Consider the following 16,150-nt stretch of genomic DNA (forward strand, 5'->3'; position numbering starts at 1 on the left):
CAGCTAAAGATGCCTGGAAGAAGCTCTGTGCCAGGAGTCAGACCAACTACCAATGACGTGCTTGCCGAGGACACTGGACACGACAGTGACGACTCGGAGGACTTTCGGATGGACCAGAACAAAGCACCATTCAAGTTGTCGGAAATGAGGCCGGTTGACTGAATATTCTAAGTTTTCACATTTTTTCACTGCGAAAACATTATTCACACTGTTGATAAATATTTTCTAACCAGTTAATAACTATTGGTTGAAAATTGTTTAAAACACCCGGTTATAAATGGTCTGAGGCAGTCTGTTTATAAACAGCTGTTGAAAAGTCGCGGGGATTTTTCAACCGTACCCTAGTGCAGAGCCTGGTGGACCAAACCCGACGGATCTCCGTTTCGCAGCAAAGTCCCTTGCCACCAAAAGTGACTTGGCTCCGATAGACGTAGAATCTGTAAGTTCAAGGTTCCTTTTCCCAGCATATTTTTTTGGTTCACAAGTTGTTATACAGTGCAAGGATGTCCTGAAACGTGGTCTAAGATGATGACATTCAGCAAGCTACTCTTGCAAAGTAGGCTTCGCGTGAAACCAGTCGCCTCCGTATCATCTTAACAGCGTGGGAGATAGAAGAGGCAGAAAGCCTTGTGGAGCTCCTACGTCTGCTGCAGTGCACCAATTATATGGACATGTACAAGGAAGCCGACGACGAGGCTTCCTGGTTTGAGAAGCTTTTATCGGACCAATCCTTGCCAGAAGTGCAAGATGACCTCAACCTCAACCCAACGTCGCAATGATGTGGCATCGTTGGCCAAATCAGATGAACTACTCGATCAGCTCGAGAACCACGCGCAGGATCGCAACCTCATTTAATCCCAAGAAGAATTTGCAAAAGACCTGAAGGCTTTGATGGTCAACCGTGACGGATGCGATAGCCAGGAGAGCGGCACCGATGAGAGCACTTACAATTCCAATGGGTCGGACTGTTGTTAAGGTAGGCATTCCGATCATACTGAGGCCCCACGTGGGCGCGGCGCGCTTAAATTCCAGTGCAATAATTGTGTACAAAAGACGTGTATATATCAGCAGTAATGTGAATCATGTATCCTAAAGACTATATGGCTCCCGCCGTCTGATGCACTTGGGTTGTGGTCGCTTCCATTCCCCTTTGTTTGGGTCTGGCCATAAGGAACCACTGTCCCATTGGGTTTGAGGTGGTGCGCCGGGAGCCCGGAAAAACCCAAATGGCCAAGTAGGTAAATAGCACATCTCCTACACGACGAGGTCAGTCATTTCGCAAACAAGGAACTTGACTTTGTTACCTCGAAACCACAGGCCGGTCGGCACTTCGCCCACACGCTCCAGTCCAACCAGGAAATTAACTGTGTCACGTCCTCCTTCCATTCGCCCATGAGAGTATGTATGTGATCAACTTCAGGGCGTTGGTCCGGAGGATAAAAGGCGTCGACTCCAAAATTCATTCCGGAAGCCCACATCTTCGTGACGACGCGGCATATCTCATGCGTAGTTTCCTGCACCGCCTGCAGGAGCAAACGTTCGGAGGGCGTCAATGTTGTTCCACGATACGCTATGGAGGCCGTGTGCGACGTAGCACATTCCCGAAAAACTGGCGCAGCCCACGAGTTTGTCGCGTCGGCGGTGACGGAGGTATTGGGAGGCAGAGCTGCAAACACAGTGTAGGGCAAAAGCACGGTGCGCAGCTGTCTCTGAATTTGTTGTGCGTGGTCAAAGATCGACCCATCGTCCAACGTCAGGTTCAAAAGGTGCTGTATGAACTCCAGGCGGCTGGCATATCGATCGACCACCACGCGCAAGACCGTTTTCCAGTCAATGCCGCTAGTGGTCGTGGGTGGTCGTGCTAACGCTTGAGCTAGCCTGTCTTGGACGCGCTCTATATCCTCCGGTGATATTCCTGCCACTCGGTGATCCCACCGGTCCAAGCCTACACGGCGCGGCACCAAGGAGGGAACAAGAGCGGTGTCGTAGAAAGAGACAAGCCCAGAAAAATCAAGCATAATCCGGGTTTCTCCTGGATAATTTTCGCGCCATGAAGCAGAATGCATGAATTCAAAAATGTGATGTACTGATGTCCGACAATAAATCAGACCTACGTCAAAACATGAACACAGTCGCTCACTAGTATTGGGGCCCTCTGGCGGCGGGTCGGTGCTGATCCCAATGCGCATGCTCTCGAGATTTAAGAACGAGACGATTTCCATGTGAGAGGTGAAGTTGCAGATCATGATTTCACTATGACCGTCGTCAATAACAAATCACCAAGGAGCTACGTATGGATGCGCACAAATTCATTTCCATCCTATGATTCCCAAATCAGCATCAGGCATTCGCGCACATGCATCTCAACATCCAACGAACCTCACAAAGCCGTTCACGCCATACTTCTCACCCCATTTACACAGATCCTTTATGCGCTGCTCCTCATTCCACACCCACTCGGGTTTCATTTCCGACCATGCCACGAGATCTTGAGTGTCCAAAGTGCCCTCAGGGAGTTTCGCAGCGCTGTTTCCGTCAAAATAGAGCACTTTCATCGGCCGAGTGACTGCAAGGGTGAGGTGCCAGCACCCTGTTTCGATTGGCCCTTTGGAGAAAAATGTGGAGTGGTCTGGCTCTACAGACACCCAATCCAAGGCGGTCGGTAAATGGGGACCGGTGAGAGCTCCATGATAGAGGAGAGTCCCCACGGGAACAGTCCCTGGGACTATTGTATGACCTGCAGGCAAATGATGAGTTGCGACCCATCTGGTTGAAGTTCAGTATTATCAAACATACCAATGCGATGACGAGTATTTGCCCAGTGTTGAAGCAGGGAATTGGCCGTTTCAAACACCAGATGACCTGTCGCGTTCACCGCAGGTCCTTCGTCAAGGACCCATTGTCCAAGATCACTTTCGACCCCCGGGTAAAAGGATGAAGGCGTATGACTCGACAGAGGTGTCTGTGCAGTCAGAACCCGTTCAAATGCAAGAGCAAGCCAGACAGCTGCGGCTTTCCTTGTAAACAGCATTCCAACGAAGGGCCAAGGGCCGTTGTAAGCTTAGTTATACACTCAGTGAGTGCATCCATGCAGTTATGGTTTGATTTCCTTTACGCAACCCTTTCGGCGGCGGCTAGTCCTAATAGGCGAATTCGATAGCGGTTGAGATACCAGTTTTCGGTGTTCATTTTTCTATAATTCATTCCTCTGGCCATCAGATGATCGATAATAGGAATAATGATATAAATTTGACGCAATATTGTTTCCTGAATTGTTGTGCACAGAGACGATCGTGATTCGTGGGGTACTTATCGGAACTTACTCTAATAGTCTGCCGTCAGATGTAAAGATAATTATGTAATGTCAATGACACAGTTCGGCATCAACTGTTCTGCACAGCGTCACACTCTGTCACCTCTCGCGTCTTCTACACAAACCAAATGGAACTCTGAACAAGTAGCGACTGGCTTAGCGAAGCCCAAGCCAGACGCAGACCACGTTCTTAGCACCTGCTGCAGTCACCCATCTCCTAGGATAAGAGTCTGTCAGGTAGGGCAAGACTCGAATGCTAGACTGGCGGGGATGGCAGCAGTTTTGAACCTCTCATCAGACATCCCGGCACTTTCCGAACAACCACCTAGTAGCAGACTTGTCCCCCAGGCTTTAACACGGAAGTCTGTGACTTGTCTGTATAGACCTCACCCAGACTGGCCAAGTCCCGCACTTTTTGAAACTTCGAAGCTCTGACATGAATTATCCCCTAGACGGCTCCACAGCTGCCAGCCTTAGTTACTTTACCCTCTAGCATGAAAGTTGGTCTCACAACGACGTCGAGCCCTAGGTGCTCACCTTCACGCCGTCATCAAGAGGGCTGTGACCATGTAATCGTCACGTTCGAATCGCCAGAAGTTTTCACTGATCACCGAATGTGCAGGACCAGACCCCCGATAAAGTAATGGGTAGCCGCGTCACAAAGAGATGTGTTACTTGGCGGTCTGTTGCTGCTAGCGGCCGAAAACGCCCTCGCTCTAAGGGTCACATACCTCGTTCTATGAATCCACTTCTGGATCCTCCTTATCTACCAAATGCTATCGTCCGTCGTATGACTGGATGCACCCAAGCTGCCAGCAAATTGGGGACATGCGCAAAGCCTGGTGGACCAAACCCAACGGATCTCCTTTTCGCAGGAAAGTCCCTTGCAAGAAGTCACCAAAGTGACTTGGCTCTGATAGACTCAGAATCTGTAAGTTCAAAGTTCCTTTTCCCAGCATGTTTTTTTGGTTCACAAGTTGTTATACAGTGCAAGGATGTCCTGAAACGTGGTTTAATACGCATGACAGATGATGCTATTCAGCAAGCTCGCGTGACACCAGTCGCTTCCGTGTCGTCTTAACAGCGTGGGAGATAGAAGAGGCAGAACGCCATGTAGAGCTCCTACGTCTGCTGCAGTGCACCAATATGGACATGTACAATGAAGCCGACGACGAGGCTTCCTGGTTGAGAAGCTTTGATCGAACCGGTTCTTGCCAGAAGTCCAAGATGACCTCAACCTCAACTTAACGTTCTACCGCAATGATTTGGCATCGCTGGCCAAATCAGATGAACCACGCGCAGGATCGCAACCTCATTATATCCCAAGAAGCATTTGCAAGAGACCTGAAAGCTCTAATGGTCGACCGTGACGGATGCGATAGCCAGGACAGTGACACCGATGAGAGCACTTACAATTCCATGTGTCGGACTGTTGTTACAGCTGTTTTCATATCGATAGACCAGAATTTCGAAAATTCATTCAGCCGCTTTTGTTTGTTGTTGGAGCCACACCAAACAGAGGCGCTCGCTACTAAGCTACTTTTGTCCAACTAAGTTGCTTGGGAAGTACTAGTACCGGCCATCATCATGAACGGAGACCATCGATATGTACCAGATGCTGCAAAACAGCAGTGGTTTATCATGTCCACACACCGCATGACATCAAAGGCCATAGCACAAGTGATGGGATGCAGCCATCGAACAGTCAATTGATCGCGTTCTTCGGCTCTCGCAACTCACAGGTTCTGTGGTTCGAAACCCTCTGGAAAGTGGTCGTCCTCGTCTACTTACAGCACAGGACGTTGCAGTAAGTGAAAGCACAAAGATAATGTACAATTACAGATACTACTACTTGATGATTATAATACACCACACAGGCCCCACATGTCCGAGCCGGGTTAGAGACTTACAAAAGTAGCTTAGTAGTGAGCGCCTCTGTTTGGTGTGGCTCCCACAACAAACAAAAGCGGCTGAATGAATTTTCGAAATTCTGGTCTATCGATATGAAAACAGCTGTAAGATGAGCATTCCGATCATACTGAGGCCCCACGTGGGCGCGGCGCGCTTAAATTCCAGTGCAATAATTATGTACAAAAGACGTGTATATGTCAGCAGTAATGTAAATCATGTATCCTAAAAACTATATGGCTCCCGCCGTCTGATGCACTTGGGTTGTGGTCGCTTCCATTCCCCTTTGTTTGGGTCTGGCCATAAGGAACCATTGTCCCATTGGGCTTGAAGTGGTGCGCCGGGAGTCCGGACAAACCCAAACGGCCAAGTAGGCAAATAGCACATCTCCTACACGACGAGGTCAGTCATTTCGCAAACAAGTAACTTGATTGTGTTACCTCGAAACCACAGGCCGGTCGGCACTTCGCCCACACGCTCCAGTCCAACCAGGAAATTAACTGTGTCACGTCCTCCTTCCATTCGCCTACGAGAGTATGTATGTGATGGACTTCAGGACGTTGTTCCGGAGGATAAAAGGCGTCGACTCCAAAATTCATTCCGGAAGCCCACATCTTCGTGACGACGCGACATATTTCATGCGTAGTTTCCCGCACCGCCTGCAGGAGTAGATGTTCGGAGGGCGTCAGTGTTGTTCCACGATACGCTATGGAGGCCGCGTGCGATGCAGCACATTCCCGAAAAACTGGCGCAGCCCACGAATTTGTCGCGTTGGCGGTGACGGAGGTATTGGGAGGCAGAGCTGCAAACACAGTGTAGGGCAAAAGCACGTTGCGCAACTGTCTTTGAATTTGTTGTGCGTGGTCAAAGATCGTCCCATCGTCCAACGTCAGGTTCAAAAGGTGCTGTATGAACTCCAGGCGGCTGGCATATCGATCGACCACCAAGCGCAAGACCGTTTTCCAGTCAATGCCGCTGGTTGTCGAGGGTGGTCGTGCTAGCGCCTGAGCTAGCCTGTCTTGGACGCGCTCTATATCCTCCGGTGATATTCCTGCCACTCGGTGATCCCACCGGTCCAAGCCTACACGGCGCGGCACCAAGGAGGGAACAAGAGCGGTGTCGTAGAAAGAGACAAGCCCAGAAAAATCAAGCATGATCCGGGTTTCTCCTGGATAATTTTCGCGCCATGAAGCAGAATGCATTAATTCAAGAACGTGACGTACTGATGTCCAAGAATAAATCAGACCTACGTCAAAACATGGACAGTCACTGTACTCACTAGTATTGGGGTCCTCTGGCGGATCCAGCGGGTGGGCGCTGATGCGAGTGCTCTCGAGTTTTAAGAACGAGACGACCTCCATGTGAGAGGTGAAGTTGCAGATCATGATTTCACTATGACCGTCGTCAATAACAAATCACCAAGGGGCTACGTATGGATTCGCACAAATTCATTTCCATCCTATGATTCCCAAATCAGCATCAGGCATTCGCGCGCACGCATCTCAACATCCAACAAACCTCACAAAGCCGTTCACGCCATACTTCTGACCCCATTTACACAGATCCTTTATGCGCCGCTCTTCATTCCACACCCTCTCGGGTTTCATTTCCGACCATGCCACGAGATCTTGGGTGTCCATAGTGCCCTCAGGGAGTTTCGCAGCGCTGTTTCCGTCAAAATAGAGCACTTTCATCGGCCGAGTGACTGCAAGGGTGAGGAGCCAGCACCCTGTTTCATTTGTCCCTCTGCAGAAAAATGTCGAGTGTTCTGGTTCCACAGCCACCCAATCCAGGGCGGTCGGTAAATGGGGACCGGTGAGAGCTCCATGGTAGAGGAGAGTGCCTACGGGAATAGTCCCTGGGATTATTGTATGACCTGCAGACAAATGATGAGTCGCGACCCATCTGGTTGAAGTTCAGTATTATCAAACATACCAATGCGATGACGAGTATTTGCCCAGTGTTGAAGCAGGGAATTGGCCGTTTCAAACACCAGATGACCTGTCGTGTTCACCGCAGGTCCTTCGTCAATGAGCCATTGTCCAAGATCACTTTCGACCCCCGGGTGAAAGGATGAAGGCGTATGACTCGACAGAGGTGTCTGTGCAGTCAGAACCCGTTCAAATGCAAGAGAAAGCCAGACGGCTACGGCTTTCCTTGTAAACAGCATTTCGACGAAGGGTCAAGGGGCGTTGTAAGGGCGAATTCGATAGCGATTGAGATAGCAGTTTTCTATGCTCATTTTTCATGATTGTCTCAGATGATCGATGATAGGAATCATGATGGAAAATTGACGCAATATTGTTTCCTGAATTGTTGTGCATAGCGACGATCGTCGGGTACTTAATTCCGCCGTCACGGTAGTCAGAATCAGATGTGGAAGGAAGATAATTATCGGCTGTAATGTCAATGATAAGGCTGAACACTCCGCGCGTAGAACTGTTCTGCACAGCGTCACACTCTGTCACCTCACGTGAGGTTTGTCACCTCTTCGTAATCCAAATGTAACTTGGAATGGTGACTGGCTTAGCGAAGTCCAAGCCAGACGCGGCAGACTGCGTTCTTAGCACCTGCTGCAGTCATCTGTCTCCTAGGATAAGAGTCTGTTAACTAGGGCAAGAGGGACGCTAGAATGGTGGGGATGGCTACTGTGAAGTATCGCGAGTGGGGACGCGGGAGCTAGCACAAAGAGGTACGATCTCAGTCTTTGGAGATGCGCATTGGCGCTTTTATGGTGAGTGAAAACTTCAACTATAATATGAATGACAGACATAACAATATTCAGGACACGAGCTGACGTCATAGCGTCGCTCTCTCTCTTTCCGCTCGCGCTCGGACCTATGTCTCCTTCTCCTGGTGCCTATATCAGATCACTCGGTCTTCGTCGACTCGGATCTGTCGGACTCCAACAATGACGTTTCGAGCCTGCGAAAGTTCTCGTCTACCACTATTACAGTTGGATGTGATTTGGTATAGGAAAGCTGTTGGTGCATTTGCGGAGGGTGAAGGGGGCGATGAACGGTATGGATTCTGGGTGTAGCTTGTCAATGCGTCTTGGTGTTGAGCGCTCAGTGTCGCACTGTGCAAATGGGTGATGATCGATGAAGATCAGTGCCTGTGAGAGAAGTCAACAAAGACAAGCGTACCACAATATGAATGGAAGAGTGTTCGCGTTCATAGCTCGTTGACGGATGGGGTCGATGTCAAGTACTTTGAGCTGAAAGAAAGGTGCCAGTTCGCACAACTGCAACATGCACGGACACGCACTAACGTGTGGAGACAAGAGATAGCAGCAGGTCTTAGGAAGTGGCGGATTGGTGCTAGCTCATGTGGTCCGTCGTCAGTGAAAGCAGCGGAGCGGCAGAATTAACCAATCGCATCATAGAAGTACTTTATAAGATATAAGTACCTTCTACAAGGACTTCAAGTTAATTTGCTCACCCTGCACGCCGACGCGCGTCACACCGGTGGGCTGTTGTTTGCGGGAATTAGAAACAGATGTGGTGATAGTCATTCAAACCGTTTGCGGGGACGAGTTGAGAAAGATCAAGAGAGATATTGAAAGCTATTGAAAATAAAGCGTATGCAGCCAATCTGGGAGTTAGATGTGTGGGTGGCGAAGGATACGCAACAGTTCGAGTTGGTTCGAGCTCATCGTGAGGTGTGTTGTCGTTGACAAGCGAAGATTGCCGTGACCGCGGGACGTTCCGCTATAGGCTATAATTAGGTGTCGGGGGCCTAATTAGTAATTACCGTTAGCATCTACGGTTAGACCGTTCGACCACCGCCTTGCGCGGTTATAACCGGTTATCCACTTCATGCGCAAGGCAATAGCTGAGGTCTCTTGCATCTCCTTGTGATAATCCTCGTCTTCTTAAACACCATCTTAATCATGCCTGCAAGTAAAATCTCAGTGAACGTTTCTCAGGGTATCGCAACGATAACCTTGAATGAACCTCACCGTCTGAATGCGCTGACACCAGAAGGTTTGTGTTGTGCTTGAGCAAACTACGTTGGCTGAGCAACCATTGACTCGCAGACTATAACGAATTTGCCAACTCTTTACGGGCCATCGATGGAAGAGAAGATGTAGTAGCAACTGTATGGAAAGGCAAGCAAATTCAAATTCCAAATTTGTGGCAGTAGTTTTGATCTTTGCATCTTTGTACAGCAAATGGGAAGTGGTTCTGTGCGTAAGTCTGCAGTCCACAGAGCAAGCGTTTCGTTACTTATAGTGCTTGTTTCGGAAAGTGGCACGGACGTGAAGCGCACGACGAGCAGCGAGCCGAACAGTCCGACTACTCAACGCTCGATGAGGGATTGCCTCATCAATGGGGTAGTGGCCGCGAACACAGACTGCACACATGCCGTATGTCACAATCCTTACTTTTTCATAGTGTTACCGACCGATTATTCCTATCATGAAAGATCTATAGTCACAGCAAAATTCTTGTTGCAGCACTGAATGGGCCGGTGATGGGTATGCAACTTCCTTTCTAAATGTCTCGCAAGCGGCTCAAGTGACGACCTCGAGGTTAGGCATAGCAGCTGGTATGTTCACCATAAATGCTATACGTGTCATCTCAAATAGGTTCCCATAGCTTTCCTTGGCAACTTTGATTTCATATATGCCGTACCAGAAGCCTGGTTGAATGTCGGCTTCCCATTCCTAGGTTCGCGCGTTTGATTGTTTTCTTTTATACACGCTGAAGACATGTACTCTTCAAGGCATTGCGGTGGAAGGAGGAGCTAGTGTTTCATTTGTCAACCGCAGTAAGCGAATTCATTGTCGTACGACTTTTTCTCATAATATTGTCAAGTGGGTATCGCCAAGGCAAACGAGGTTCTCCTTCTTAATAAGAAGATTAGCGCATCAGAAATGCTTGAATGTGGATTCGTCAAGTGCGTGTTCCCATACCCAACCTTTCCTACCCCATCCTGATGATGATTTAGCAAAATATTTCCATCGAAATCAACAGAAGAATTCCACTCTGCGGTTCATCAACATCTCAAGAAGGAACTCGATGGTTTAGTTCCTGCCTCTATCTTCGCCATCAAAACCCTCATCAAAGCTGGTTTGAACGATAAGAACAACTTCCACGCCGTGAATCTGCGAGAGAGTTATGCCCAAGCGGAGAGATTTAGTAGCGGAATACCTGCTGAGCGCTTCGGCAAGATTGCCAGGAAAGAAATCAAGCATAAATTGTGATCTATGTATGTATATTTGTCTTGCAAGTCTTGTCACCAACTAGCGCACCTGACCGACCGGGGACCACATGTATACCTGGCTATTTTAGTCATATACCCCCTACAACAGGAATGTGGTAATTTGTACGCAAGGAGATTCCGAGGAGATGCAATATAATTGCGTGAATCATCTTTGCAGTGATTGTGATTCCCGCTCTCAAGACTATCATGACCGGCAGCCGCCTGAGTTGGTCCGCTACTGAACGCATGGACGAGACGTTATTTCATGTGGAGGATCTACAAGACCCACACGAGAGCATGCTGCCATACTGACCGAGACGCCGCTATTGGCACAGGGTTGATCAATGCAACTGGCATTGTGATGCAATATTGCGCCTATCGAGGTCTGGACAGGTACGAACGCTGTCCAACACGTTGGCCTGAATCTCATTTTAGTGAACTTGTAGCCTTGTATATCATTCTCGGCGAGTTGAGCCAACATTTCTTCGAGTCGCCTATTGACACCTCCAGTTGTTATTGTGAACTCGCTTGGTATACAATTTTTTGCAGAATTGGGGTTTTGGATGGGCGGCCTGAAGATCGTATTCCTCGTGGGCTTGGTTCTTCCTGGCATTATTGTCGATCTCGGAGGAAACACAAAACACGATCGCATTCGATTCCGTTACTGGCGGCAACCAAACGGACCCATGGGCAACTACATCATCCACCAGGTCCACAATGATCAATTCGCATTCTCCCTTGGATTCTGGAGCACGTTAACCACTACGGTGCTTGCACACATCGGCAGCGATTTGGTTGCGGTTACGGCTTGAGAGGCACAGAACCTGAGGGAAACGACTCCCAGAGCTATCAAGTCCACATTTGTTCGTATCTTCGTGTTCTATATCGGATGCATATCTATGATTGGTCTTATCGTGCGGGGCACCGGCACTGTAGGTGAGCCTATTAGGAGACAACCACTGATATGGTACTTTCAATCTATCCACTTTCTAGCAACTATTGGTCGTCAATAACTCGCATGCAGGGGCAGCATCACCCTTCGATGTTGACAGGTCATTGCGGATCTCCTGATCCATAGGACTAGCCTTCTCATTCCGTTCAGGCGTAACCCTGGCCGGAATCCAAGGGCTCGATCATGTCATCAATGCGATGGTTCTCTTTTTTTTTTTTACCATCAGTGATATCTATATCGCGTCCCGGACACTACGGTCTCGCGATAGAACGAAAGGCGCCGCATATACTCGCTAAAGTAAACCAAAAAGGGTGTCTATGCTCGTTGTAAGTATCGTCATGCACTTGCTTAACGTTCCTGAACGCGGGCACTGCAAGCGCTACGGGCGAGTCAATGACTTCATATCGATCCATACTGGCACCGATGTTCGCATGTGGGGTCAACCTCCTCCCTGCATTTGGGGCCACCACCATCAGTGAACCTGGCCTGGATGACAATCGCTTACAGCCACATGTAACAAGCAGTCGTTCCCCTTCGGAAACTATCGTGTGAACAGGTGTAGATGCTGTATACTTTATGCAGGCGCTCAAGCTTCAAATCTTCAAGGCTTAAGGTGTCTCGCGTGATAAGTCTGCCGGATAAGGGACCACTGGGGTCCCTGAGTTCGTTCTGAACTTCTGGTTTTAATTCAAAAGGTAGCCTAACGTATTCGGTTACGCTAACGTAAGAACGCAGTTTTTTGCAGGGGTTCCATGCTTTACGCCCGGACCATTCATCGCTTCGCATTCACGTTCTCACGGTTCTTCACAGTCTTCGATATAGGTCGTACTAGTACCTCCTAGTACCGTGTTTTTTTCTTTCCGGCTTGGATATCAACTACGTTACCGGATGCGGGTTACGTCCAAGGTCGATCCATCGGCAAACGGGAGTCCGACAGGAAGAGCATAGATTTATATTGAGCGAAAGGCGCGTGAAGGTAAGATATCGAGATGCAGAAGTTTGCAGATGTGCTGTGAGCACAGCACTATTCGTGTGTGTTTCAACTTTCAAGTGATCGGTGTCGGTAACAACCAAACTCACCATGCTGCGTTTAGTGATGCCACAATAGTGTTCGCTCACATTTATGTAAATCTGCTCAACGGCAATGCAAATTCAGGGTGCCTCTCAGATAACGACAGATAACAACTATTCAGTACTGCTCGAGCTGGATAATTCCCTGAACATGTGCATCTGCCATGAAGATCCAGCCTACCGGGAAGTCTGTCACAACTCACTAACGTTATCTCGCAATACTGACAGCGTCACAGCGCTTCTTCTCATTCAGACGTGATGTCCGCTGTCATCTCATGTGCCCGTTCGAACAGGCCTAACTAGGTTCAAACGCGTACAGTTGATGGGGAGATAACCATTTTCACAGACTGATGCGGATATATGTGTTAGTTGATAAACGTGTGCATCTGGTTTGAGTATCTACGTGCCGCCCCGCCCTATCTACGGGGTGTGTACTTTCTTTTGTAGAAGAAGCGCTAACCTGTTATTAATTCCCGTTCAAACGTTGCACGGCCGTGGGTTGATCGGTGGCAGACTGAAACAAATTTCAGCTTCCAATACGGGTGGGGTGCCGTACAGCTCAGATATTATCAATATATCGATTATCAATCATGTCGTTAGAGTCGTGGCCCCTCACACGTAGCTGCTGATGCCGTGATGGCAAGCTCACAGGTATTGCCAGTCTCGAAAAGATCCATTTGGCAATATGGACTAGCCCCAGGCTGCGCACTGTATAAATTTACACACTGCCCGTCGCTCCGAGGCATTGATTTGACTATTGCTTTCACACAAGCGTCAGCGGACGCTTACGTCGTTGGTCAGCGGCCAAAAAATAGTCGGTTGTGTGAGTAATCATGAAGTGCGGGGAATGTAACACGCTGCGGGACGGGATGTGGATGCACTTTTTGTACCTGTCAGTATACCAAACGAGGCAGGATTATAATCACAGCGCACCATACGTGGTTGGATTCCCTGAATAGCAAACCCGCCGAAGTTGGAAATGATGGATTGAATCAAGAAGCGATTAAATTGTAGTAGTACATACAGACTGCATAGTAAAGGTAGGTCGTTGCGGGGAATGCTACAGATGCGAGTATACATAACCAGATCGGGAGGATAACGAAAACAAAGATCCCAGCAAGCCACAGTGGAAAAAAATATTAGTGGGGAGCCGAGGATAAAAGGTTGAACAAAGCGAGCTGATGCGATGAAACTGGCATTAAGTCCTGATGCGGGTGTTTGAATTAGGCAGCGTCACATCCGGTCCTGTGAAAGTCTCGGGTTGAGGCGTATGCAAATCGAGTAAGACAGTTGCATTGTCATTGGTATTTAGAACGTCGCGTATTGACTTTTCTGCGAGGGAGCACATCTAGGCCAAATGGGTCAGCTTAGGAATCAATTACAGATAGCGCTCCACTAACTCGGCTGTATCCACCTCTTTGAAGAGTTTGCCGTGAGACCGCTATGGCATTGTGTATGCTATCATACGCGTAACGCCGCCTGACAAGCAAGCGAATAAGAGAGGGTAAAGTTCGGAGAATAAAGGGGTGCTTACAAAACACCTTCGAGCTCACGAGGGGACCTAGGTACGATGAATAGGTCAGAACCTGAGAGGTAGCGCGTAAATGCTTGATAGGATGCACATCCTGCAACGAGGGTCTCGTTGAATGAAGGATGGTCTTGGTCCCAGGTGAACCAATTTTCGCTGGCATGCCACACAGAGATCAGATCATGCTAGAATCGAAAAAGGAACTGAACGTACGTTAAATGGGTGTGGGCCAATGCCTCTGAAGTGTTGGGGGCAAAGAAGCGATCCATGAAAGCTGAGTTGTGAAATGGGCTAGTACAGGTTGCGTACAAGGAGTGATATGAACAAGTTGCGAGGGAAAGGCACAGAGGTTCTGGTTTATATAATGGCAGTTGGCTGTTAGTGGTTACTAATATCTAGTAAGCGGTTGTGGATGTGGCTAGGCGAAAGCGGTATTGTTAGTGCAACTAGTACTGTGTAGTGGTCCTGGCGTTTTCCGGGAGAACAGCTTTTTATGAAAATCATTGGTTTCCGTTTTGAGATGCCTTCGCACGTTTGAAAAGTACGCGCCCAGGGTCACAATGACATGACTCAGACCGCGGCTAAATTCATGATCTCCACCCTCCAATGCCAAATTCTGTCACGTTGTATTTCTGCACAGGCTATTCTAAAAAAGTACTACGAAGGGCCTCCGATACACCCGGCTGTGGAGGCTTGTCTAGACAAGCCACGGATCATCATCGTCATATCACAAAGTCAACCATTGGCCAACTATCGTGCCACATCACTGACCCACACTTGGCGGTTCTAGGTTCGACTTGGCGAGTCTTCGAGGCGTTCTCCAATTCTCTATATCAACTTCGAATTCCTGTATTGTATGCCTATCAGAACCCTTGGCTCCATGGCCAGCTGTTACTTGGCATTTTCTCCGTAGGCTCGGTCTCACAGAAGTTCCAACATTGTGCAGGCCGCCGCAGCTGCTGATCAAGGAACCACACCTCGCGGCGCCCGAAACAGATATCGATGGCACATCAGTCCATGTACTTACGGTTAAGGACTATTCGGTTTTTCATAAACATCGATGTTCAGGCACCTGTCAGTACCGTGACGGCTCTGCCGTACCGTAACCCACCCTCGTACGCACTCATGCCACACGTCAAGATCTTACCTGGTTCTGTCGGCTTTTGCGCATATCCTGGACCGTAGGTGAGATCAGTACATACTCATGACCCTGAGGTTCGCAGCATAGCCATAGCACTATTCGCAACTTACTATACTCTGCTTCGAGGCTGTAACGGAAAACAGAAGTCAATCGACTTTTGCACATCTTGGACAGCTCACACTGGGCTGTAATTGCATCATTGATTCATTGCGTGCGCAGCTACTATTCCCTCACTGAGCGAGGGCCAATAGGCCATCGGAAATGACACGCTGATGCCGTCACATTCATGCTATGACACCAGTCAAGGTCAAACGTGCGTTACTGAACGTATAGCTAGTGTGCGCTTGGCGCTGAGGATGACTGAATGTGGAAGATGGTTATGATTTGTTATAGCTTCTGTGGATCAAATATCTTTCGTTTATTGCCAAAATCTGGAGCACCTAGATTCCAATAAATGTTACTCGATTACTATGGTGCGTGTCACACCGCTGTCCAATTTTGTCACCAGGAACAAGCGCGCTGCGCGCAATCAACAGGATTGAACCGGGCTATGATTATCACCGGGCCCTTCCCAGGACACCCTATTTCACCTTGCCAACATTCTACATATCAAATTCTAGTTGCAAAGCGCACAACGTGTATTTACGTATGTTTGTTCATGGTACGTTAATTTACAGATCTCAAATATTGCAAGTATATTGACAAGAATACCATTACGCGTACAGAAGCCACATGTTCCCAATCTAGTTAGAAGGGATTGAACGACTCAAGGCAGCTAAAGTGTAATGCTTCAGACGCCTTCGCTCGTTCAATTACATTCTAAATATAAGGGCTCTTGGTCAGAAGAAAAAAATTACTAGTTTGCCATTGACTCTAAGGAGCCTGACTCTAAGGAACCTAGCTCGTTGGTGTCAAGATCCTACGGTTTGTCATTAGTATTGTTTCTTTCGTCTGACAACTTGATGCCCGTAAAATCTGGCAGAGATTCCAAGGGCGTCTATTAGTGCTAGCGACAGTGCATCAATCGAG

The 16,150-nt window shown here is 48.5% G+C and overlaps 5 protein-coding genes across 5 annotated transcripts; 2 read left to right on the forward strand and 3 right to left on the reverse strand.

Moving 5' to 3' along the window:
- Positions 1-983: 983 nt before the first annotated feature.
- Positions 984-3,331, reverse strand: HD556DRAFT_1267721 (uncharacterized protein). The gene is made up of 5 exons (XM_041299133.1): positions 2,797-3,331; positions 2,380-2,737; positions 2,306-2,320; positions 1,305-2,253; positions 984-1,254 (listed from the first exon to the last, which is right to left on the reverse strand). The coding sequence occupies exons 1-5, from the start codon at positions 3,029-3,031 to the stop codon at positions 1,090-1,092; spliced, it is 1,722 nt and encodes a 573-aa protein (XP_041162611.1). The 5' UTR covers positions 3,032-3,331; the 3' UTR covers positions 984-1,089.
- A 2,107-nt stretch (positions 3,332-5,438) lies between these two features.
- HD556DRAFT_258694 (uncharacterized protein) lies at positions 5,439-7,633 on the reverse strand. The gene is made up of 6 exons (XM_041310047.1): positions 7,157-7,633; positions 6,740-7,097; positions 6,666-6,680; positions 6,501-6,613; positions 5,662-6,443; positions 5,439-5,611 (listed from the first exon to the last, which is right to left on the reverse strand). Exons 1-6 carry the CDS (start codon positions 7,389-7,391, stop codon positions 5,447-5,449), a joined length of 1,668 nt encoding a protein of 555 aa, XP_041162612.1. The 5' UTR covers positions 7,392-7,633; the 3' UTR covers positions 5,439-5,446.
- A 1,347-nt stretch (positions 7,634-8,980) lies between these two features.
- Positions 8,981-10,820, forward strand: HD556DRAFT_1357082 (ClpP/crotonase-like domain-containing protein). The gene is made up of 10 exons (XM_041302508.1): positions 8,981-9,207; positions 9,261-9,332; positions 9,393-9,414; positions 9,473-9,590; positions 9,650-9,701; positions 9,761-9,772; positions 9,823-9,894; positions 9,950-9,994; positions 10,042-10,123; positions 10,175-10,820. Exons 1-10 carry the CDS (start codon positions 9,114-9,116, stop codon positions 10,428-10,430), a joined length of 825 nt encoding a protein of 274 aa, XP_041162613.1. The 5' UTR covers positions 8,981-9,113; the 3' UTR covers positions 10,431-10,820.
- Positions 10,821-10,938: 118 nt separating this feature from the next.
- HD556DRAFT_1233275 (uncharacterized protein) lies at positions 10,939-11,241 on the forward strand (the record flags this gene model as incomplete). The annotated part of the gene is made up of 1 exon (XM_041297581.1): positions 10,939-11,241. A coding segment is annotated over one exon (303 nt), but the record flags the coding sequence as incomplete, so codon positions are not given.
- A 2,472-nt stretch (positions 11,242-13,713) lies between these two features.
- HD556DRAFT_1197777 (uncharacterized protein) lies at positions 13,714-14,249 on the reverse strand (the record flags this gene model as incomplete). The annotated part of the gene is made up of 4 exons (XM_041296315.1): positions 13,714-13,800; positions 13,853-13,931; positions 13,987-14,136; positions 14,194-14,249. Coding segments are annotated over 4 exons (372 nt in total), but the record flags the coding sequence as incomplete, so codon positions are not given.
- Positions 14,250-16,150: the final 1,901 nt, after the last annotated feature.

This window comes from Suillus plorans, assembly GCF_016647745.1.
Source record: "Suillus plorans strain S12 chromosome Unknown HD556scaffold_16, whole genome shotgun sequence".
Classification (NCBI taxonomy): Eukaryota; Fungi; Basidiomycota; class Agaricomycetes; order Boletales; family Suillaceae; genus Suillus; species Suillus plorans.